This window comes from Passer montanus, unplaced genomic scaffold (assembly GCF_014805655.1).
Source record: "Passer montanus isolate IOZ18808 unplaced genomic scaffold, ASM1480565v1 scaffold49, whole genome shotgun sequence".
NCBI lineage: Eukaryota > Metazoa > Chordata > Aves > Passeriformes > Passeridae > Passer > Passer montanus.
The window spans coordinates 6,582,634-6,606,684 of record NW_024369818.1 but is presented as its reverse complement, the minus strand read 5'-3'; the positions used below and the strand labels follow the sequence as shown (position 1 = coordinate 6,606,684).

At 49.8% G+C, this 24,051-nt stretch overlaps 1 protein-coding gene across 1 annotated transcript in view; it reads left to right on the top strand.

Annotated features, from left to right (window-relative positions):
- SLC9A6 (solute carrier family 9 member A6) overlaps positions 1-24,051 on the top strand; it is a 24,490-nt gene extending 439 nt beyond the window's left edge. Inside the window, exons 2-17 of the mRNA XM_039722565.1 lie at positions 544-899; positions 6,783-6,982; positions 7,343-7,420; positions 8,061-8,137; positions 9,055-9,167; positions 10,706-10,811; positions 13,589-13,730; positions 13,958-14,063; positions 14,290-14,378; positions 14,596-14,709; positions 16,314-16,425; positions 17,310-17,463; positions 17,993-18,023; positions 19,212-19,291; positions 19,879-19,984; positions 20,756-24,051. Of these exons, the coding sequence (XP_039578499.1) occupies positions 544-899; positions 6,783-6,982; positions 7,343-7,420; positions 8,061-8,137; positions 9,055-9,167; positions 10,706-10,811; positions 13,589-13,730; positions 13,958-14,063; positions 14,290-14,378; positions 14,596-14,709; positions 16,314-16,425; positions 17,310-17,463; positions 17,993-18,023; positions 19,212-19,291; positions 19,879-19,984; positions 20,756-21,031 (2,140 nt within the window). The 3' untranslated portion in view covers positions 21,032-24,051. The remainder of the gene's footprint in view (positions 1-543; positions 900-6,782; positions 6,983-7,342; positions 7,421-8,060; positions 8,138-9,054; positions 9,168-10,705; positions 10,812-13,588; positions 13,731-13,957; positions 14,064-14,289; positions 14,379-14,595; positions 14,710-16,313; positions 16,426-17,309; positions 17,464-17,992; positions 18,024-19,211; positions 19,292-19,878; positions 19,985-20,755) is intronic.

Here is a 24,051-nt window from a genome sequence, read left to right as displayed (position 1 = left end):
ACACCCCGGGTCTTCCATGCCCCCAAGGCACAAAGGCAATTCTTTGAGGACGTTTCCTACAAGCCACCTTTAAACTGATCATTGGCATTTATTACAACCTTGACCCACCGGCTCCACGCATCCCCCCATCTATTTCTTTATTGCACAAAAGCAATTCTTTGAGGACGTTTCCCACATGTCACCTTTAAGTTGATCATTGGCATTTATTGTAACCTTTGACTCACCGGTTCCACGCATCCCCCCTCTATTTCCTGGTAAAAAAGGTGGGAAGTCTACCCTGACCGCACCGGGGGGCTGAAGCGGCTCTCGGCACCACAGACACGCCTTGGCACGGTGCAGCATCCTCCCGGCCCCGTGTCCCCGTGAGCCGGGCTGTGTCCCGCAGGACATCCCGCACAAACAACACCCGCGCTGAACTACCCTGCGCCAAATCCATCTGGGCATTTCTGTTCCCTCCTGCCAACCCCTCGGAACTCCGATCCCGCTCCCCAGGACTCGTCCCCGGGCTCACGGCACCGCTTTCCCCCTCCCACGCCGCCCCAGGCGCTGCCCTGCCCGCTCTCCGCTCCCCTCTCCCGCTCCGTCGCTGCCGCCCGTCCCTATCCGGGCTCCCGGCGCTGCTCCCGCCCCCGGCGCCTGCGCCCAGCGCCGCTTCCTGGTGTCGGCGGGGCCGGGGCTGTGGGCGCGGGGCGCGGCGGGCGCCGAGGTGGCGGCGGCGCGTCCCGGGGCGCTGGAGGAGGAGATCGTGTCCGAGAAGGCGGCGGAGGAGAGCCACCGCCAGGACAGCGCCAACCTGCTGGTGTTCATCCTGCTGCTCACCCTCACCATCCTCACCATCTGGCTCTTCAAGCACCGCCGCGCTCGCTTCCTCCACGAGACCGGGCTGGCCATGATCTACGGTGAGCGGAGCCCGCCGCGCCCCGGAGAGCCGTGCGGGAGCTGCCCCGGGAGCGGGGAGCCCAGCCCGGCCAGCCCGGCTGTCCCGGGGCAGCCGTCCTTCTCCCGCTCCTGCTGGGCCCTGGCTGTGCCGGGGCTTGTCTGGGGGACGCGGCACAGCCTCGGTGGGTGCTGTGTCACCCGGACAGCCCCGCGCCGCTGTGCTGAGCCTTATCTGGGCGGTGCTGGGTCGGGGCTGGTTGTTTTCCAAACCCCAGATATGGAGGGCTCTGGAAGGCAGAGTCGCTCCCGAATCCCTGGCAGTGAGATGTGGTTGGGTTTTTCCAGAGGCCTCACGGGGTGAGGCTGGCAGGGTCATGGGCTGGCGTGTCACCAGGCCCTGGCGGGTCACGCTTACCTGCTCCAGGGCTGAGAGTGGGGACTTGGGGCAGCACAGACCAGCTGCTGCACTGGTCAGGAGCCTCGCATCCCGGGCTGGATGGGGCTCTGAGCATCCTGCTCTAGTGGAAGGTGTCCCTGCCCGTGGCAGGGCGTTGGAGCTGGATGGTCCTCACGGTCCCCTTCCGACCCAAACCATTCTGTGGTTCTGTGATCCCACATGCTGGGGCTGTGTTTCCAACATGGAGCATCCAGATTTCCAGAAGCTGCCCAGGAATAATGGAGAGGCCATTTGGGGGATTCTCCCACGAGCCTTCTGTCCTGCTGCCTGGGGATCTGGGTGCACAACCTTTGGGGTTCCTCCTGCTGTGACAGGAGCTCTTGGAGAGGAGCCCATGTGTATTCCCTCAGGAACGGAGCAAGGCTGGGGTCAGTGCAGTGGGGCTGTGGACATTTGGGTTTTAGTGGTGGCCTGTGATTTCCTGAGGTGCCATGGCCTCGTGAGGAGGCCTGAAGCAGGGTATGACAAGGCCGTGCATGGCTCTCCTTGGATTCTCTGGCATGACTTTGAGTTCAACCAGAGTAGGACTGGGACGTGTGCTGGGGAATGATTAACATGGCCATGGGTCTGTATCTAGGGAAGATTTGTTGAGTTTAGGGTTGAGAAGGCATCTGCTGTGTGCTGTAGTTAGTGCCTGTCCTCTGCGTGGCCCTTGCTGGCTGGGGGTGATGTGTGACCACACAGAGTTGGATGTGGCTGAATCTCCCACCCAGCAGAGAGCTTTGATCCAAAGGCTGTGACTTGACCTGTTTGGGCTTTTGTGATCCCAAGTTTCAGTTAATTGGAAGTGTCCTTCCAAATGAAGGGGTGGAGGCACTTGCGTCAGCGCACAGGCACGAAATACTGCTCTGCTTTTTCAGGGGCACAAAATACTGCTCTGCATTTTCAGGGGCATGAAATACTGTTCTGCATTTTCAGGGGCACAAAATACTGCTCTGCTCCTTCAGGGGCATGAAATACTGCTCTGCTTTTTCAGGGGCACAGAATACTGCTCTGCATTTTCAGGGGCATGAAATATTGCTCTGCTCCTTCAGGGGCATGAAATACTGCTCTGCTTTTTCAGGGGCACAGAATACTGCTCTGCATTTTCACATTCCTTCCAGCCACCACTCGGGGGGTTCAGATGTTTCTGGCCTCCTGCCCAGGGTGGGGATGGCCACCTCCTGGGACAGGAGCTGTGCTGTGGGTGAACGTGCTTCCAGCATGGAAGGTCTTCTCTCTCCTGCTGCCCCAAAGCTCCCAACATGTGACTTTCTATTCCTTTCATGCTTTCACACTTCCCCTTAACATTGTTCTTCTTCTCCTGGACATTTCTTCCTCTTGACTATCCTCTCTCCCTGACGTACCTGAGTGCTCACTTAATTCTCAGAGCACAGCCTGGGTTGTTCCAGTCTCCTGCTGGTCCACAAAATGCACCTTTTCTGTCTGCTCTTCTGCAGACTGTGCTTAGGGAATTGCTAGTGAATTCAGTAACGTCACCTGTCTGATCACACAGAAAATCCCAAATTTTCCTCGGTGTCAAGGCTTTTGGCATTTGCTTCTCAGGTGGTGGAAGGTACCATAGCAAAAGGGATGTGTGATTCCCAGGGAGTGGTGAGATGCTGTTGTTTTACTGTGACAACTTGAAATCTGCAGGGAAGAAAGGAGGTGTTGCTGTCCCTGGCTCCCTGCAATGCTTTTAGCCCCAAGGAAGTTCACTGAAAACGTGGAAGGGGCTGCAGAACAGACCCTGAAATCTGAACAAGAGAAGCAATTTGCAAAAGCTTGTCTTTTTCTGTTTATAAAAACCCAACAACAACTAAGTCAAAACTTTTGCATATATCTCTTTTGGCAAAACACATAAGTTTCTTTGTCCTCTTTGTTTTACTGGAATTTATAAGCTCTTGCTCCAGGTGGATTTCTATGGTGCAAATCACACTGTCTGCTCAGAGCTGATGTTCAAGAGCTGGACACTGGCTGGAGTAATTTCAGTTACAGAAAATAAGTGCTTAGTAGCCCTTAAGCTTCATTTTGTGTTTAAAAAGAGGTTCCCACATCTGAGGTGTTCAGCATTTGGGATGATTAATTGAACAATTTTGTTTCAGTTCTTCTCAGAGTCTGATGGTGGCTTCTCTAGAAGTTTAGTTTCCTCGTGCTTGTTCCCACTTGACCCGTGGATTGTGTGTGTCTAAACTGCTTGTTGTCAGGATGTCTTCAGTTGTTACATTTCTCTTCCCTTTTGGTGTCCAGATTAATGCTCGCCTGGGGATCCTGTCTGCTTCCATTGTTGTTAAGTGCTGGGGTTGGTAATATATTAGTCTTCATTTAAAACATTACCTCGGAAATGTTCAACAGCACCTAAAGAAAAAGCCCATGGGCTTTTGTTCTTTTTAATGAAGTCAGGAGAAATGCAATGAAAATAATCTCTTGCACTTTGCATAAAAGAACTCAATTAATTTGCCGGCTTTGCCTTCAGCTTCTCAACTCCTTGCAGCTTTCAGCTGGCAGCTTCCTCAGTGCTGGGTTCCCTCTGCTCAGCTCAGCTCAGCTCCCTCCCAGGGCTCAGTTTTGTAAAGCTTCTGGCAGCAAGCACATGTCGATACTGGCTCACAGGTTGCTGCTGGGGCAGCCCTGTGTGTGCCAGGAGAGTCTGAACTATTTCCTGAGAGCCTGTTGGAGCCAGGAGCACCTGCAGGGTCCCCTGGGCTTGGTCCAGGTAGCCAGAGCTCAGGACTGGGTTGGTGCCTGGAAAACCATGTCAGGTTTGTCCCAGGTGCCTCCTGTGAGCATCGTTGGATAGGGAGGGTTGGTCAGACCCACCATGGGGCAGGAGGGGCTGCTGGTGGGGCCATTTAATGTTGGTGGGATAATTGGTGTCCAGCAGGATGCTTTCCCTGCAGGTGCCTCTGCCAGTGTCTCTGTGTCAGGGCTGCTGGCAGGGTCACACTCAATGCCCAGGAGAATTTTGTGTATTTGTGTATTTGCACGTGGGTGTCTTTCCCCAGCTGGCAGCCTCCCAGGCAGCCTATTACTGAGCAAACAAAAAAGTATGATTTGGGGACTCCCAAACAGGGGTCTTTGCAGATGTTGTAGGTTTTTCTGTCCCTTTTCTCTTACCCCATTCCTGGCCAGAGTGGGAATTTGGCCCTGTGTGGAGCTTGGCTGGCACACAGGGCCAGGAGCAGCTGCCTGGATAAGGAGATGGCAGAGGAGCAGGGGTGCTGTCAGATGTAGCACTGCTTTGGGACAGGGATTAAGGGTGGAGAGGCTGTGAGTCAGGATCCCTTCTGAATTCACAGCAGGGCCTCCTTCTGTCTGTCCCTCCCTCCTCCTGTGCGGTCTCTCATCTCACAGTGTTCAGCTTGGGTGTTAAAGGGGTTGCTGGGTGGGTTTCCTTCCATCTGAGCAAGGGCAGACAGCTGCTGGTTTCTGATTCCTGCATGAACCTCTGAAATACTTTTTTTTTAAAGAAGAAACTTTTTAAAAGTCAGCCCAGGTAGTTCTCGAGGGCTGCAAAGTATGGTGTACCTTAATAGCCATAAGCAGATGTTAACAGCCCTTTGAAATTCCTTTTGTCCCAGTGAGGGGTTTTGGTTGTTTCCCGTGGTATCTCTAGGATTGTCATCTTGTGTGTGAAAGGAAAATGGGGTGTTTTGTCCCACTGCTGTGGTGCCTTGCAGCCACTGCCACATGCTCCTGTGAATACATGCTGTGGCATCATGATGTGCTTGACATGCTTTCATTCTATACTTTTATTTCTGGAGCACTGGAAGATCAGAGGAGCAGAGGCTGGCAGAAAAGTAAGCTAAAGAATTACTTTTGGTGTCTCCTCTAAGTGGTGGTGGTGTAAGAGCAGCCCTCAGCTGCTCTGCACAGTGTGATGTGCCCTGAACTCTCCCTGCTGGAGCTGCTGGTGCCAGGCTGTGCCCAGAGGGAGCTGTTCTGTGACTCTTGGGGTGATGCAGGGCAGGATAAAGCCCAGAGTGGTGAGCACATGGTTGATGTGCATGGCTTAAAAGCATCTGTAGCCTTTCAGCTCACCTGTGCTGCAAAGTGCTGTGTTAGACCAGGGTTTTGGGTCTGCCCAGTCCCTGAGCTGAGCTCAGTGGTGACTTTGTGTGCAGCCACCTCTTCTGCCTGTGCTCGTGGCCTGGGTGTTTGCTCTGGTGGCCCTGCTGTGTGTGGCACCCCTGAGATGGGAGCTGGGGGCTTTTCTTCTCGCCATCAGGAAAAATGGCAAATCTTGTCCTGGAAAAACTATGGCCAAGGGAGGAGAAGTCAAAAAGTGTGTGGCTGACCAGGAGCTGGCTGCAGGAGGTGCTGAACGAGCTGTGGCCCCACAGTGTCCTGCCCAGGCTCTGCTCTGAGAGGTGGTGGCACAGGAAGAGCTGGGTGTTCCCAGTCAGGGCCGTGCCCTCCCTGTAGGAAAGCAGAGAGCAAGGCTGTAATTGAGGCAGCAGTCAGGAACAGGAGTCCTGGGAGGCAAATGGAGCAGCCCGCAGAGCGTTGCGGTCTGGGTTCAGTTCCCACGTGTCTGAGAGCTTTTCATAAATGTGTGGTTCAGAGATGGGGTTAAGATCCAGGATTTCTGTGGCAGCTCGGGGCCGCCCTCATCAAGGAGTTTCCAAACCCTTTTGTGCTGAAGGCTGCGTGGAAAGGTGTCTTGTGGGACACCCCTCTTCCCCAGCCTGCAGATGTCAAAACACTCTGCCAGGAGAGCACTCAACACACTTGAGTCTGGATTTGAGACCTCAGACAACAAAAGAAAAATGCCTTATAAATTGCTGACTTGCAAATTAACTCCAAAATGCCCCTGCTTTGCTGAGCTGGAGGCAGAGTTGCCTCACAGGCTGCCCTGGGGCTGCTGCTTGTGGTGCAGACCTGAAGTTTGTAGGGGCAAGGAGTAGATCTGGGTGGTTGGCGTGGATTGGAAAACAGTTTTATATGTTTATATTTCAAAATGTGGTTTTATAAAAACAGGGAGGGCTGGGAGGAGGCTGCATAGTGCTGCAGCACCTTAGGAAAGATGCTTGCCAGCCTCAGAGTGATCAGGGTGGTTGCTGGGTATCATCTTTAATCCCTGCCAAAATGAAGAGTTTGATGTATCAATGTCAGGTTTCAAGGTGCAAGGGGCACAGTTTGGGCACGTGGGAGCAGCACCTGGCCCAGCAGTATGAGCTGCTCACCTTAACCCAGCGTGCCTTCAATGTTTGGCTGCCCTGGAGTGAGGGTTTAACTGATTGCTGGGTGGCTCAAATCCTTCAGGACTTTCCATGGCTGTGTTAGAAACTCCCAATGAGCACGGAGCATTCACCTGGCTCATGGGGGATGAGGATGGTTCAATTATTGGGTTGTGGCTGTGCTCAGCAGCTGAGCGGGGGTCAGGATCCTGGTGCTGCATCCATGCTCAGAGGGATCATTCTGGGCTTTGCTGTGGTTTGTCTCACAGAGCTGTGTCCCTCCCCAGGTGTCCTGGTTGGCGTGGTCCTGCGCTACGGCATCCACGTCCCCAGCGACGTCAACAACGTCACCCTGAGCTGCCAGGTGCAGAGCAGCCCGGCCACGCTGCTGGTGAACGTCAGTGGCAAGTTCTATGAGTACACCCTGAAGGGGGAAATCAGTGCCCAGGAGCTCAACAACGTCCAGGATAATGAGATGCTGAGGAAGGTAAGGGAGGCAGTGACTGGAGAGGTGAGCGGTGCTTCCCGCTCTCTCCATGGGAACGGGTCCTGGATCTGCTAGATTAAGTGTTTTTATTTTGGTTTTTTAACTTGTGTTTGTGATAAACAGTAATTTATATGTTAAACACAATGTAATGAAACTCTAGTTTTGGCTCATCTTAATTTAGGCTGTTCAGACTCTGAGATTTGTCTCCAGAAGATCCCAGACACATCCTCAGTGTTGACCCAACAGGATTCCCATGGTGGGGTTATGGGGCTTCCTCCATATGTTACTTTCTTATTTGTGTTTTGTCTTGCAAAATTTTAACAAATCATTTTACTGTTGGATTTTTTTCTTTCTTAACAGGTGACTTTTGATCCTGAAGTATTCTTCAACATTTTGCTTCCCCCCATTATATTTTATGCAGGCTACAGCTTGAAAAGGGTACGTGTCTTTACAGTGCTGATGTTTTTAGTTCCTCTGCCTCCAGAGAATTTTTAATACTTGTGAGTGCTTTAATGCTTGCTCAGCAGGCTGGGTCTGTGGGGGTGGGTATGGTTTTACCCAGCAAATGTAGGATTGTGGGAAGCAGAGCTGAGGGTGCCCCTGTCATTCTCGTCTGCCCCTTCCTGACCCTTTGTCAGGAAGGGTCAGTGACTTCAGCTGTTTCCAGCAGGGGTTTTTGGGGTCATTTCAGCCATCCCAGCTCTCCAAGCACATGGGAGTGTGGGAAGGTTTTAGAAAGCAGCAGCTCTCTGAAATGCTGACTTGGAAGGAGAGGAGAATGATGCAGTTTAGCTTGCGGGAGAAGGAAGGAGGAATGCTGCTGGGTTAGGAAATCAGTTCCCAGGACTTGGAATAGCACCTTATTAAACACCCACCATGAGAACATGGTGCATTCACGTTCATTAATGGTGCATTAACTCCTGGTCTGGCACTGGGCTGTGCTGGGCACCCTGTGCCTGTCCAGCTCATGGTGTCTGAGCTGGGTCCAAGTTGCTGTGGACACTATGGGTGCCTGTGCAGGCTTGAAATAAATTGTTAGCAAATATAATTCAGTTTTTTGGCTTTTTTCTCCTGCTAGAGGCACTTCTTCAGAAACTTGGGATCCATCCTGGCATATGCTTTCCTTGGCACCGCCATTTCCTGCCTGGTGATTGGGTGAGTAGATGGAGCTGGTCTGGTTCTTCCACAGGGGTTTGAGCTGTGCTTGGGAGAAGTGCTCTAAGCCTGGAGCTGAAGCTGCTAATCCCAGCCCTGAAAGGTCACACAGGCTCTGCTACTGCTGCTCAGCAGCAGCAAATAATACTATTTACTGTGCAAACTTCTTGCTGTGTGGGCAGGATGGTTGCTGTCTAATTGTGAAGTGCTCTCTCAGCATCTGAGCATCCCATGAGAATATTTATTCATGGCAAGAAAAGTTTCACACTTCAGAGAAAATTGTCTTGATAAATCAGCAACTTCAAATTATTGGAAGCATAAGGCCTCCTAAACTCGAGGCACAAGAGTAGAGGGCAGGATCATAGAGATGGGTGTCTAGTGAGCACAGATGTGTTTCAGATTGTTTATCCCTCAGTGCAGAGCTGCTGGGTGGTTCCAACTCTGGATAGTAGCACACAGGCTGACACAGGGTGTTCTCCACTGGAGTCCAGTGGGTTCAAGCAAACTCAACATCTGCATTATCTGCTCCTCACTGAAAGTTTTGGGCATTTCAGAGTCAGTCCAAGGTGACCTCACTGAACTGTGTTAATGTGCAGCACTGCAAAGTAATTTTGTGACCCCATAAGCCTGGCTGCTGCTTTTCTTTAGGCATGTTGTGCTCCTGGAGGGGTTCTGGCCCCAGTTCCCTCCTGGCAGCATGTTTGTGCTCCAGTTCAGAGGGTGCTTTGCTGTGTGGTCCAGCATTCACCTCCAAGATCATTGCCCTGGGGTTTCACCAGGCTCTGTGCTTCCCATGCAGCTCTTTGGTGTCCTGGCATTTGGATAGCTTTAACCTGGTAAATGCAGGGAAAGCAAGCCCATGTGAATGCTGTTTCAGTGCATTGCAGAGATGTGTAACTGCCTCTTCTGATCCCCAGCTCTGTGGTGTACGGCTGCGTGGCGCTGATGAAAGTCACCGGGCAGCTCGGGGGAGATTTCTACTTCACTGACTGCCTCCTGTTTGGGGCCATCGTGTCAGCCACTGACCCAGGTGTGTTACAAGCTTTCCCTACATTTTAGCCTGTTTTGAGTTGTGGGGCAGAGGGGAAGAAAGTCTGAAACCTCTGTGAGTTCCTTCCTTCTGAATTTTGGAGCTTAATTTATTTGTGACATTCTTAGAAGTCAGATTTGTCTCTGTGCCTTTTAATTTTCTTCAGTTATGTGCAATACAGTTAGCAAACCTCTGCTTTCCTGAATCCTTGTTTGCAGTGAAGTCCTTGGCAACTTCTCTTTTGACTTTGCTGGGGTTTGGCATTGTGTCTCTGCCTCCCTGTGCCAGCAGCTGTTGCAGAACAAGATGTGAGGAGGGTTCAGTTGGTGGTTTTAGTTAGTTAAACTATTTTGTCCTGCTTCCAGTTTGGCTGGATTTTGACAGGGGCTAATCTAATTGAAATTAGACTAATGAGACACCTTAATGAGCAGTACTGAGGAGTAGTGACACCTTGGTTTAATGATGCACTTTCTAAGTCAAAACTGTGGAAAATATGCTTTGTCCAAATAACTGAAGTTAGTTCATGATAGCTTGTATGTCGTAGCTGTTCACTTGCATGCTCTCATTTCATGTAGAAACACAGGGCCACAAAAAGGGCTCTGTTTGCTCCTGCTCTTTGCTGAGCAGGGCTGCAAATCTTCAAATGCTTAGAAATGCTGCGGATGAGCTGTTGGTGTCGTGTTCCTTCTTTGGGCTTGAAATAGGAACAAGAAGATTTCACAGGTGGAGATGGAGCATTTCCCTGTGCATAAATGGGTTAAACCCCCCTCAGTGTGCCCAGAGTGCTGTTTGAGAAGCCTCACAGAAGTTGTTTGGAATTGGCTCAGCCCAATGCACCGAGTGTCACGTCTTGCTAGTTTTGGATGTTGTGGTGTCTCTGTGAGGCTGATATGCAAAACCTGCTGCTTTCCATTATCTTCTTGGAGCTGCTGAATCACAGAAGAGCTTGAGGGAGCTCTGATCTCTGCCATGTGGTCCTAAATCACAGAAACCCCCACATGGGGTTTGAGCTGATGCCTGGCTATTTCCAGTCAGATCTGAAATGTTGTGTCTGTGCTGGCACTTAGAATGTGTTGAATCCAAGGATTTCTCTCAGAGTTTCAGGAATGGAAAGAAAAAGCAGTCATCATCCTGGACAAGCCTGGTCCTTCTGGCCTTCTGCAGGTGCAGGAAGGCTCTCCCTGGTGCTCTGAGCTGACAGCATCCCTACAGCTGGGTGGCTCATGCCAGCCTGGTACTATGGCCCAGCCCATGAGCTCAGACCCTGGGAAGCTCCGAGCAGAGTTTGTTTTTGTCTGCCTGCAAAAGATTCAGTAGGCCAAGATGTGTTTTAGTGAAAGGAGGAGGGAAATGATGAATCAAATCCAAATCTGAAAGAGCAGAAGGAAGACTATCAAAGAGAGCACGGGGGGCAGCTGGCACCATCGCAGCAGTGGCACAGATGTGCAGGAAGGCAGCTTTCTAAAAAGGACATTTAGTCTTTGATTACAGCGAAATAACAGCACCTATTTGAATGTCTCTATTTTTCTGTTTGTCAGTGACTGTCCTTGCCATATTCCACGAGCTGCAGGTCGATGTGGAGCTGTATGCCCTTCTCTTTGGCGAGAGCGTCCTCAACGATGCCGTTGCCATAGTGCTGTCTTCGTAAGTGTCTCCTGCTTTCATTTACAATTGTTCCGTGTGTTGCATGTCAGGAGTTGAGGGCAGCCTCTCGGCCTTGCCCCTGTCAAACAGGAGCATGGGTGTTTGCAAGAGCATCTTAAGAGTCCCAAAAAGCTGTAGTGACATCCTGATGCATGCCCTCGCTGCTTACCACTGCTGGGGATTATGGATTGCCTTTACATCTTCCCCCTGCCTGATGGATGGTTTTGTTTTGTTTTTGTGGTCAGTTGACCCATCCACAGGGAAGTTTTTATATCGCTCTGGAACAGGAAAAGCACCAAGTCTCCTTTTCAGCCACAAGGTCCCACTGAAACCCCTTGCTGATGGCTTTGCTCCTACCTGCCTCGCTTCCCACCCACAAACCCTTGTTTTTGTTTGGGTGGAAATAGCTGGTAAAGCAGCTGTTTCCTTTCTCTCCCCACTTGAGGAGTTAATGTTCTTACAGCTGGAGTTAATGCCCTTGACTAAACACATGGGAAACTTGCTGCCTTTCTAAAGAATGTTTTATATTCTTTAATATTTTATGTCCTTTGCATGCAGGACATATTTTATCTGCGTTTTCACTGTGTTGTCATCATGGCAATTTGTTCCATAATATATAATACCTGCAATGGTGACAGCTTAACATATAGCTAAGACTAATGGAGAAAATATTTCTGGAATACTTGTCACTCCAGGCTGCTGGTTGTGTGGGTTTCACTGGAGGCAGCAAGTAACACACTGTGAGCTGTGTGTTGTATTTACTGAATTGACTGTTTCTGTTGAGGTTTCTGGAACTCTTTGTGTTGCTCACTCTGGCTTTTTTGCTGTGTTTGTCACTGCTGGTGCAAGAGGAAACGCTGCACAGCCAGGTTGTGTTTCAGAAGTGGTCATGAGTGAGGAAGGGATGGGGTCTTGCAGGCTGTGCTGGCAGGTTCTGGGTGGGAGTGGGTGGATTCATCTTCAGAGCGATGGAATTTGTGGTGGAGTTTGTGGGTGACAGCACCACCCGCAGAGATTTGCCTCTTGCTCTGTTTCGGTGCCAGCTCTGGAGCTGTTGCTCTGATTTCCTGCTTTCCTCTCTCCATGAGCTGAGCTCAGGCCACCCCCTCCCCAAAACAGGATAATTTGCACTGAGGCAGCAGCTCTGAGTTCACTCAGCAGTTATTTTATTTTGCCTCAGCACTGCGGGCAGGGGAGGATGAGGAGCTGGGCTCTTCAGGGGCTTTGCCCAGTCTGGGTGCCCCAAGGCTCCTCTCCTGCCTGCTTTCAGCCCTGGGCAAATTGTTCCCATGCTTAAGGAGCAGGATCTGTGCCTTTCTGTTCCTGTCTTGGCCTGGTGTGGCTTGTAGCAGGATGAAGAGGAATTGAACCCAGAACTGAAAGCTGGTGGGCAGTGAGGTGCCAGAGCTGCAGTTTGGGAGCAGAGGGGTAAATGCAGCTGCAGGCTCCCAACCTGCCTCTTCCAAAGGGAGGATTCACAGGGATTAAACACAACAGGAAGCCCTATGGGCAGCAAAAAAGGAAATAAAGGGCAGCTGGCAATAGTGTCTTATTGGCAATGCAAAAAACAAAGCCAGAAGGAGAACTGTAAGAGGTTAAAATGCAAAATCAACATTCAAAGAGTTGGTTATGGAGGGGAAGTGAAACCAGTCTGGATTTAAAAAAAAAATAAAACCTGAAAACCCAGAATGAATGCATGTTGGTGAATGAGGAGTATAAGGTGGAATTGATGAAAGGAATTAAAGCATGGAGAAATCTGCAGCTTGCAGTGTGAAAGGCAATGCAGAAAAATGAGCTGTATTAAAAGCAGGGAATTTTAGCAAGGGAAATTACCTGTGTTGGAAAGGGAAGGTTTGTAATTTCTGTTGCAGAAAAATGTTGATGTATAGTTAGGGGAGAAAGCTGCAATATGTGTGTGCAGGGCAGTAAGTGTCTGCTCTCAGCAGTTTAAACAGCAGACGTTTAAAGTTCACATCCAGGAGCTTTAACTGAGTGAGCCAGGGGATTGCTAACTAGGAAGTTAATGTTTCTGAAAAGTTTACATCAAGGAAGGTGATGTAAGGAGTTGATGAATGGGATTTAGGAGCTGGATAAGGGTCCCCCTGTATCTCAGCCTTTCCAGGTAGAACAATGACTAATGCAAGGCTCAGCTCATCAGGAGTTAGGAGGGAGCAGGTTGAGAGCACTGCAGACCTGTTTGCCGTCTCATCACAGAGGTCTGTTGAGGTCTGGTGGATGCAGGGAATGGTGTTGCTGCACTGTCTGCCTTGGCTACCCTGTGGTGTTGCACTTTGGAGCCCAGAGCAGTGCAGACTAAACGCAGTGCATGTTAAATGTGGCAGAACAGGAGCAGTTACAGCTCTCCAGGGATGCTCACAGCAGCCGCCTCGCTGGAGAAATGGAGCTTTCCTGCTCGAATGCTCCCTGGTCCCACAGCACCTGGCATTACAGAGAGCTGCTGCCAAATCCCCCAAACACCACCATAAATACCACATGTCACATGAGGCATGGGCTTTGGTCCCCTGCTCTCTGATGTCCAGGAGTAACTGCACATCCAGGTCTAGAGGGGGTGGCTGATCCCAAACTCCCCAGGACAATGATGGGGTGCAGCCACTGCACGCTGTGATCCCAGGGGATGGCAGGCTGCTGTGTCTCCCTGGTTGCTCAGGCTCGGTGTTTGCAGCAGTTGTAGCACTTTGCAAGGCTTGTGTAGCACCGTGAGGTGCCTCTCCCTCCAGACTGAGCAGTTCTGTTCTTGTGTTTCCCTCCTCTTCCAGCTCAATAGTTGCGTATCAGCCAGCGGGTGACAACAGCCACACATTTGATGTCACAGCAATGTTCAAGTCCATCGGGATCTTCCTGGGGATATTCAGTGGATCTTTTGCAATGGGAGCAGCTACTGGAGTTGTGACAGCTTTAATATCCTTTTCACTGTTTGTTTTTTTTCCCAAGTGTTTGCATAACAGCTTATTTATTTTTTTCCTGCACTGCATTTCACCCAGATGTTTAATTTTTTTCCCCTAAATTAGTGAAGGACAGTGCCATAGCCTTTTTAGGGGCAGACTGTGTAGCTGTGATACACAGTTGGAATTTGATATGCTCTTAGCCTGCAGTGTCTCTCCAAATTGTCCTTAACCATCTGCAACGTCACCAAGTTCACCAAACTTCGGGAGTTCCCCTTGCTGGAGACTGGCTTGTTCTTCCTGATGTCCTGGAGCACATTCCTGCTGGCTGAAGCGTGTGGCTTTACAGGCAAGCTCCAGCACAGCCCTGCCTCTGGCCTGGAGATCTGCAGGGCTGATGGGGCCACTGAGTTTTGCGTCTCTCAGTATCAGTTGTAGCCAGGGCTCTCCCTCTGCCTGCAGGAGTTTAATGGTTCTGGGTTTTGGGGTTGCTGCATTCAGTTCCCTACAGGCTTGGGGTGCAGCTTGGCTCCCTTTTCCCGACTAGGAGTCTAATGTGATGCTCTGCTCCCCAGGTGTGGTGGCTGTGCTCTTCTGTGGGATCACACAGGCTCATTATACCTATAACAACTTATCTACAGAGTCCCAACACAGAACTAAGCAGGTGAGAACTCCTCAGACCCTTTCAGCCTCTCTGAATTTCAAATTAAATTTTTTTTCTTTCCCTCTAGCCAGAATTAGGTGCATCTGTCTTCTTACAGCTGCATTTCACTAGGGTTGCTTCTGCAGAAGTATTTATTGCATGACAGATGGGCTAACATGCTTTTCTTGTTAAATCTATATTATGTCTAACTCACTTTTCATTTGTTTTTCTCTTTCAGTTGTTTGAGCTTCTGAATTTCTTGGCAGAAAACTTCATCTTCTCCTACATGGGACTTGCACTGTTCACCTTCCAGAACCATGTCTTCAACCCTACCTTTGTGGTGGGGGCCTTTGTATCCTTTGGAGCCCAATTTATAGGACAGAAAGAAAGGGAGAGGTGCCTCATTCCAGTTTGTGTTTTTCATTCAAATGAGTGGGTTTGTTTTTTTTCAGTCAGTCTAGCTTTATTTTTAAAAGGGGATTTCTGCCACGTAGTGGTGCCTTTGCTGGTTATTTTAAGAAGATGGAGATTCTTTTCCCAGCTCTTCTGTTGTTTGTTTTTTGTTTTATTTTTTATTTTTTTTTCCCTGTCTTCTCTCCTCTTGTGGGCATCTGAATCAGCTGCTGCAGGGACTCATCATTCAATGTGACCAAGATGCCAATGCCTGGCTTTGTCATGTGGCACCAGGGGAGGCTTTGCAAAGGGGGGCTGCCTGATTTAGCCATTTATTTCCTCTTCTCTGCTAGTGCACTTGGTTAACCCTGAAAAAAAGCCTTTTTTTGGTCAAACAGCACAGTTGCAGCTACACTAGATGCCTCTGAATGATGTCATGAGAAAGGATTTCCTGTTCTGCAGCCTGATGCTAATGGGAACAAGGGCCCTGGTATGTCTCAGAAAAACAAGAATTTTGAAGGATTTTTTTTTCACATCACAGAAAAGCCAGTTAAATCTGCAGAATTATTTTCACCCTTTGTCAGCACTGATGCAAATTTATACTGGTAAACAAAACATTTTTGCCAGTGCTGGTCCGTGGGTTTTCAGCAGGCTCAGCTGAATTTCCCTGATCAGCTTTTATGGGGTTGCAGTGGGGCAGAAGGGGTGGAGAGCAGAGAAATGCCATTTGGGCTGTTATATTGGAATTTTGTGCTGTGCCTCTTCAGTGGGAACTGGCTAACTCACTGATGAAATAGCTCATTCATGAGAGAGATCATGAAATACGTCTCTTATGCAAATTGTGATGTTCAGGAAAGAACATAAAAGCTAGAAGCATTTTCCATATTATTCAAGGCTGTGCTGAATACTGGCTCCAAGATTATTTTTGCCATCTGGGTGCTGGTATTAAAAGATACAGCTTCAAAGATAAAAAGCAATATGAAGGGGCTGGTGATTCTTGTATCTCGCAGGCTATGAAAACAGAAAGAGTATTAGATTTTTTTTTTTCCTTCTCAACTGCTGCTGCTTTCATTTTGTTGAATAATCTTTGGGAATGAGACTTGGCTTAAAGCTTCAAACCCAGCTGTGAAGTATGGAATGGGGAATGACATGCTGACATGCTGGGGAGTGTCAGAGGGGTTGTCATAGCTGTGATAACTTGAGCTTCACAGAAGACAAATAATTCTTGGGGTGCAAAATGGGCCTGGCAGCAGAGAGCATACTGCGGGGAAGTGGTGTTTTTTCTCTCCTCTCACTTGTCTAACATGTCCTTTCATCATTACCTGTGTTTATTTGTGCTTGTCTCTGTGTGATATTCCTGAACTGCAGTGTGGGCTGTGTTTCAGCGAGGCAGTAGCCTGCTCTGCCCACAGTGCTGTAGCACTCAGGGCTGGGTTATTTTCTTTGCACCAGCATTTTCTGCGGCTCCCAGTTTCCTTTGGGCAGTCAAAACTGGCTCTGTGTGCAGGTAGGATGTGATGGGAGACACAGGAAGAGCAATTTCCTTAACATGTGCAAATACAGCTTGCTATCTTCCTAGGAAGAGCTGCCAACATTTACCCATTGTCATTTTTACTGAATTTGGGGAGAAGAAATAAGATTGGAACGAATTTGCAGCACATGATGATGTTTGCTGGTACGTTGCTGCATCCTTCCTCTGACCACGTGGCCCATTGCCCCTGAGATCCTGGAAACATTCCTTATTCAACTCTAAATCTCTTATGGGCAATGTCTGGAGGGGAGGCTGGGCAGGGAGGGACTCATGGTGTGAAATGTAGGAATGAGCTCCTCCTGTCCTGCTTCAAGTACCTGGCATGGGCCAGTGTCACTTGTCCTGGCTAGATGATGACAGACAGGGGTGTGACAGCCCCCCTTCCTTTGAGCTTTGCTGAATCCCAGCCAGCAGTGATGGTGCAGCGTGGAAACAAAAGAGCAGCACCAGGGTCCTGGGCTGGAACTGGGGGAGCTTTATTTGATGGCAAAACTTCTCCTCCTCAGCATCCCAGGACCCTGAACTGAGGGCAAACAACAGCGTATGTAAGGGGGCAGGTCTCAAGGGGGGATACAATCTTTAGCTAATCAGGAGAATTTGGAGTGAGAAACAAGGCGGGGAATACAATGTATAAACCAATAAAGAATTTCAAGGGAGGAGAACGGCTTCAGTGAACTAATAAAGTTTGGAGAAATACAAAATTGACAGGGAAGTTTCTTGAGGGAAGGCAGGTTCAGGGAAAGACTGATATTTAATGAAAGAAGGAGTGAGGAAAGTTCCGGGGAAACGACAGGAACAAAAACGACAGGGTGAGGAAATTACGAAATTACAAATCAAACAGCAAGCATGCTAATAAAACAAAACCCACACTGCTACAGGGCGGGAGGAGGGGTTGCCTTTCAGGGCTCGGAAAGAGGGGTGACAAAACCATCCCCGTTCTCCCCCGGTGGTGGGTGTCCTGGCAGAGGGGCAGCAGGAGGTGAAGCCCACGTGGGGAGCTGCCACAGCTGCTCTGTGCCCCTCTGCAGGGCTGCGTGGAGCCATGGCCTTCGCGCTGGCCATCCGCGACACGGCCACCTACGCGCGGCAGATGATGTTCAGCACCACCCTGCTCATCGTCTTCTTCACTGTCTGGGTGTTCGGCGGGGGCACCACGGCCATGCTGTCCTGCCTCAACATCCGGTCAGTGCCGGGGCGGGGATGGGATGGAGGAAAATAAAGATGGTGCAGAAAGTAATCTCACCCCTGAGGAGTGCAGCTGGGCCGGTTACCAAGGTTAGGAACAGGCCTGGCTCTAACAGGCCAGAGCTGTCACCAGTGAGAAGAAGAGTGCTGTAAAAGAGTGGGTTGGCTGGCTGAGAGGGGAGCTGGAGTCAGTTGGTGACTTTGTAAGGAACTGCAGTTGGTGACTTTGTGAGGAACTGGAGTCAGTTGGTGACTTTGACTTTGTGAGAAAGAAAGAGTCAGTGCTCTGAGGAGCTGCCCACTAGAAAACACCAAGAAGGTGTGAAACTTTAGCAATGAGGAGACAACAGTATGGAACTTTTGTAACATGATGACAGCAGGTCAGTGCGGGGCTGCCCTGCCTCAGCACAGCCTCCCCCAACCTGCTCCCAGCTCCTCTGCTCGTGTCTCAGATCCCTGGTGTTGTCCTTCCCCCAGACCCCAGGCCAGGCGTGCTGTGTGACTCTGTGCTTGTTCTCTCCTGCAGGGTCGGTGTGGATGCAGACCAGGAGAACGTGGTGAGTGTGCTCTGCTGGGGAAGCTACACTGCGCCCTCGGGGCAGGGGTCACATCCTGACCCTGTGAATGCCTGTCTGCTCTGCTTCCTTCCAGCTGCAGGAGGTGTTAGCTCCCCCTGTGAAAGAGTTTGCAGTCAGTGGGAATCACAGCTTTTCTGTGCTCTCTGGTGTTCATGAGCCTTGTTTTGACTCAGCTGGAAAGAAGGGCACAGAAGCAATGCTGGACTGTTTAGTCAGTTCATGTTGCTGCTGCAATAGAGTCGGTCTCTCCCTTGCTGGGTTTGAAATAAATCCCAAAGTGAGCATGACATGGAGGCTCTGCCCCATCCCAGTGTCCAGGGCAGTACAGGAACACCATTAACTGACTCACTTTTTGTAGCATCTGCCCCACTTTTACCCATGGGCACCCTCAGCCCCTGCTTACCCATTTTCCTATGGGTAGTTCCGTGGCAGCCCTGGCACCACTGACCACACTGAGATCAATGCTGGAGCCCCACAGCCCTGGGAGTTTTCCTGCCTGGTAGTTCCAGCTGTCTCATTCATGTGTCTGCAGCTGGTCGTGCTGTGGCTGTGGCTGTCCTTGGTTTCAGTGTGGATTCTGCACCTTGGAGATTCATTTTATTCAGACCCATTTATTGGGCTGCTCACCTCCTGGAGAGAAAGCGTCAAATGTGACAGGCAGCCCAGGGCCATAAATCTGTAAGCCAGATTTCTATGAAATATGTAATTGTAACTCACAGTGCCCTCCAAACAGTTTTATATTTTTTTCTCTGACTAAAAGGAAGCCTGGAGTTCCCATACCACACAATTATTTGCATGCAGCAGTGTCAGGCGAGATCTGATGGAGGTTGGATCTGTCAGTCACTATTAAATGTGGTGTCTGGGCGCAGCTGCTGGCTCTGAGGCACTTTTAAACCTTGGGGCCAGACACTGGAGGGCTGTAGCAGCAAAATGGTCACTCTGTGCTTTGATGCCACCTCCCTGAGGCAGTCAAATGCTGCTAAATGCAGCCTGTTGTGGTGTGAACATCCTTACACACCCACCAAAAGGCTTCTTCTGAAGAGGCAGTGGGAAAGTCTGTGTCTCTGTGTCCCTGGGGGATAATCCAGTGTCCCATGGGGTCTCCTGGCCCTGATCCAGCTCGTGGCCTGTTGTCCTGCCCCTCTTTACTGTTTTTCTCTCCCACAGGGGGTCCCAGAGAGCGAGAGGAGGAGCACGAAGGCTGAGAGCGCTTGGCTTTTCCGCATGTGGTACAACTTCGACCACAAGTATCCTTGGGCAGCAGTGGGTGTGTGCTGCCAGACACTCTCATGGGACCATGAGTTCCTCCCTGCTTGCAGAGGAGCCAGTGCTTGCTTTCCTGTGACATTGCTGTGTTTTGCTTTGTACCTGCTCCTGTCTGTGGCTGCAAGAAATGACGATTTCCACCCTCTGTCTGTGAGAGGGCAGCAGCAGTTCTGTTCAAAGCTGGGCTCTCCAAGATTGGCATCCTGGGGGTCCTTAATCCCAGGGGCAGGTGGGCAGGAGAGGATGGGGGTTTTCTTACTTGCAGCTCCCCTTGGCAGATGTGTGCCTGTCCTCCTTTCCAGATGCTGTGAATTAGTGGAGGAGCAATGTGAGGCTGAGGGGCACAGGGTGGGACAAGCAGTGCTGCTGAGCATCTCACCAGAACTGTGTCCTGCTGTCTTTGGTTGCATCCTCATTGCACACCATTACAACTTCTGTGCTTGCACACATTTGTGTTCCTTTTCTTTCTGTGATTTCCTCACAATGCCAAGTCCTTCAGTGCTGCCCTCCCAGCCCTTTACTCACCAACATGGCCCCGTTCCTCTTTTTTCCTTAACCCTCTCCATAGCTATCTAAAGCCTCTCCTGACACACAGTGGTCCCCCTCTGACCACCACACTCCCAGGGTGCTGTGGGCCTGTTGCCCGGTGCCTGACGAGCCCACAGGCGTATGAGGTGAGTTCTTTAGTGTCCTTTCTGTCACAGTGTTGTGGGTTTGATGTGTTTATGTTTCTCTTTTGGATGCTGCTCTGTAGTGTCAAGGTGGGGGCATGAGGGAAATCAGGTATTGGTGAGCTAATTCCCATGAGGATTTTGCTTTTCCAGCCTGCTGTTAGGTCATGGAAGGGTTTGGGGTGTATTCATGGTGATTCCTCAGTGAGTGGCTCAATGAAGTTGTCACAGCTGTCCTTCCTCAGGCCCAGCTGGGAGGACACACAATTCCCTGTCCCCTGCTTGCTTCCAGCCTTACAGCTGAGCCATTCCTGCAGCCCTTTCAGCTGCATCACTCACTACCAGAAAGGCAGCCAGTATTGCTGTGCCCAGGGGCCCCTTGCAGTGGCAGCTCTCCATGCCAGGAGTCTTCTTGTGCTATCTGCACAGTATCAGCATCCTGACAAACCAGAAATGGCTGTGAGGGATCAGCAATGCAATTCCTGTGTTCATGAGTGTGGCTAAAGCCACTCAGTGCTGCATTCCCCTTGTACCTGGCTATGGCACCAGAAAGAAAAGAGCTGGGAGAGCCCTTTTAGGCAGTCTGCAGAGAAATTCTGCGTGCTGTGAGTCACTTGGGCTCCGAGATGTGCGTGTGCCACGTCTGGCTCTGGTCAGGGTGCAGGAGAGCCTGTGGCTCTGTGCCCGTGTCTCTGCTCAGTCACCATCACCACGCGATTGTAAACAGCCATTCTGGAAGAGTTGAACAGCACTTTGCTGCTGCTTGTTCCCCAGAACCAGGAGCAGCTGAAGGACGACGACTCCGACCTCATTCTGAACGACGGGGACATCAGCCTGACGTACGGGGACTCGGCGGTGAGCGCCGACGCCGTGGCGCCCAGCGGCGCGCCCCGGCGCTTCGCGGGGAACGGCTCCGAGGACGCCCTGGACCGCGAGCTGGCTTTTGGGGACCACGAACTGGTGATCCGGGGAACGCGCCTGGTCCTGCCCATGGACGATTCGGAGCCCCCCTCAAACGTCCTGGACAGCGCGAGACACGGCCCAGCCTAAGGTTGCTCGGTTTAATTGACAGTAATATTTGCATATATGATCAAGAAGTATGTACTACCTAAAGTCTAATGCATGTCTCAAAATGTCTAAGCTGTATAAATATTATTTATATGGTGTCAAAAGAATATAAATATTCTCTGCCAAGCACTTGTAAAGAACAAGCTGCAAATTTAAGTTAAAAACTGTGTTGACTGCACTATGTAGGGTGGAACTGTTTTAGCGTCAGAGTCTTTTGCACACAGTGAGCTTTGTTAATGTGTGATTTGATGAAGGGTTTAGTTCCCAGCGGGTGAGTAAAGGAGCTGTGACTCCCTGTTCATCCTTTGAACCTGGGAGAGGAGGGTAGGGAGTTGCTGGTGAGCAGTGGAAATTGCTTCCTGGTCTGATGAGGTTTGCTGAGTTTCTTTTGGTCTCTGATCTTTGGATAGTCACGTTTGAAATACCAGCAAAAAATCTGCTCACAGACCCTCTTACCAGGCAGTGGATGGTGATAAACTTGTTTCACTGTGGGAACTTGGAGACTTTCTGCTTCTTAGTGACCCTCTGCCCAAGCCCTGCCTTAGTGGGCTCATGGCAGGCCCCAGCCAAAGCTGACAGCAGGGGCTGTGGGTGCCCGGATGGGAGCAGGAGAGAGGGATGGTTGGTGTCCGTAGTTGTGTTCAGGAGAAGGAGGCAATCCCACAGAAACTACACCAGGCGTGCACAGATTTTAGGTCTCAGTCCATCTCTCAGCTGTGGCTCAAGCAGCTTTCTCGACCCAGCCATCAAATCCTCTTTTGGCAACTCAGTTTCCCGTGCGGGAAGCGGCCGTGTCGTTGCGCGGGCCAATCCCTGTCCTGCGGTCACAGATGTAGCCAAGGTGTGCAGAGCTGCTGCAGCTGCAGCTGCACATGGGGCTGTGGAGCACAGCCATCCTCAAACTCGAGCTTTAAGGCTGCAGATCCACACGGTACCTCCGGAGCTCTCCAGAGGCATCAGCTGGTACCGAAGGGGAGCCGTCCGTCTGTCCGTCCGTCCTCCCGCAGAGTCAGAAACCATTGCACTTTGTTTGGTAACTCCTCAGCATGCTGTGTGTCTGCAGTCCCCACCCGACCTTTCTTGTGTCTCTTATCATTTAATGACAAATGTTTGTGAGTTGATTTTTGGTTTTAATTTACGTTTGTTTTTTTTCAAGGATGAGCACAGAACAATTTGCGATTTCACACTAGTGTTAAAGGATTTATTCTGTAGTTATGGGAATGGCTAAAGGTGCAGTGAAACTGCTAACCCTGACATCTTTTTTATCCCGGAAAGGGGGAATCATGGAAATTTACTGTATGTAATTTTATTGTCTATTTTATCTACAGTTTTTCTATACAAACCTTTCAGGGTTACTGGTGCACTACAGGCCCATTCTGGAGTTAACCCTCTCCAGAGGGCTTAAACAGAGGTGTTTAAAATGAAAATACATGAAAGAGAGCCAGGTGAGTCCGAGCACTCCCAGCTCCCATTAGCTGTCTTTGGAACAAACTCTGCATCTCTCAGGATCTGACCCTGAGGCCTCAGAGCAGTGTCCCCACAGCTGTTTTCCCCAGCACCACCTGAGAGTTGGAGGAGACAGAAAATCCTGAAGTTTCAATTGTATATGTATAGTTGAGAAAATAAATCTACACAGTTTGTTTGGTTTTTTTTCATTTTCTCAGGTCTAAGTAACATTGCCTTAAATTTATGGATGTGAAATGATAATTATTTTGGCAGTTTATCCCCAAGAAAATGCTTTCTTTTTCCTTCTGAACAAAATGTGTAAGTGTTGCCATAGGACTTCCCTAGAAGGGAGGTAATGCTCTGTTTATATTTGGATATATTTGGGGCATCTTCCTTGCACCTGTAAATGGCATCCCGCTGTTAACAAAGCTGTTGGATTAGCACTGGCCTTTGTTTCCTACTATGCAGGAATTCCATAAAGTGAGTGTGCATTTTATATGATGTCTGTAACTTAACTTCATGTGTTTAAAAAAAAAAAAAAAGAGGAAAAAAAAGTAGAAACCTGTTGATTTTAGGTTTACTGCATCACTTCTACGTCCTGTTTTTTGTTCGTTCTGCCTTTTTGAAGAGGTATGATTAATAACTACCTCTTGTTTTTTCCTGTATAGCCTGACTATGAATTCAATTTACAGAGTTGGTGCAGCTGGAGGTGCAGGACATTCTGCTGCCCCAGGGCTCCCTCCCAGGCATTCCCAGCTGAGGTGCAAATTTGCTGCAAGGTGACCACAAGGTGATGTTTTCCCACGGCTTTGGTAGCATTCTTCTCTTCCTCTGACCCCTTGACTTCAGTAATTCATCCACTCACTGCCAGAAGCCTCAGCTTTTGACACCAACAGCAGTTCAGTTACATGAAAGGAAAAAAAGTAAACCAATGGTGATTTTATGGGTTGCACTGTGATCCATGTATAATATAACCAGGACTGTTTTGAATAGCCTTAGTCAATGAGTGAATTTAAGCTTAAATTATTGAGTGATTTCCTAAATGAATGGGATTCATCCTCAGCTGATTATTTCCTGTGCTGGGAATGCCTGGTGTGCAGAGGCAGAGCCCTGATGCTTTGTGCTGCAGATGGAGCTAAGGGTGCCTTGGAAAACCAGGGCCTGAGACCTTTGCCAAATAGATAAGCCAGCCCTGAGGAGGAACTTTACAGCCCCCATGAAGATTTAGAGAAGGTGCCCTTCTTCTGTAAATTGAATTTCCATGGTTTTTGCACATGAAAAAGCATTGTAGGTAAGGTTATGATTTGTACTGGTACTGTCAATTTGTGTGGTAATGGCATTAACCCCGTAGCTGTGGTGTTTGTGCAGCTGATCTGTGATAGCTGATGATCACTATTGGACCTTCTGTTTACACTGACTAAATCCTTTACTGTTGCGTTGTACTGTGAAAGAAGGATTATGGGCCTATAAAAGATGATTATTTTTTTTTTGGAATTGTGTGTACCGTTTCATTAATTCACATGGAAATAAATCTGTAGCAAAGTGACCACGTGCCA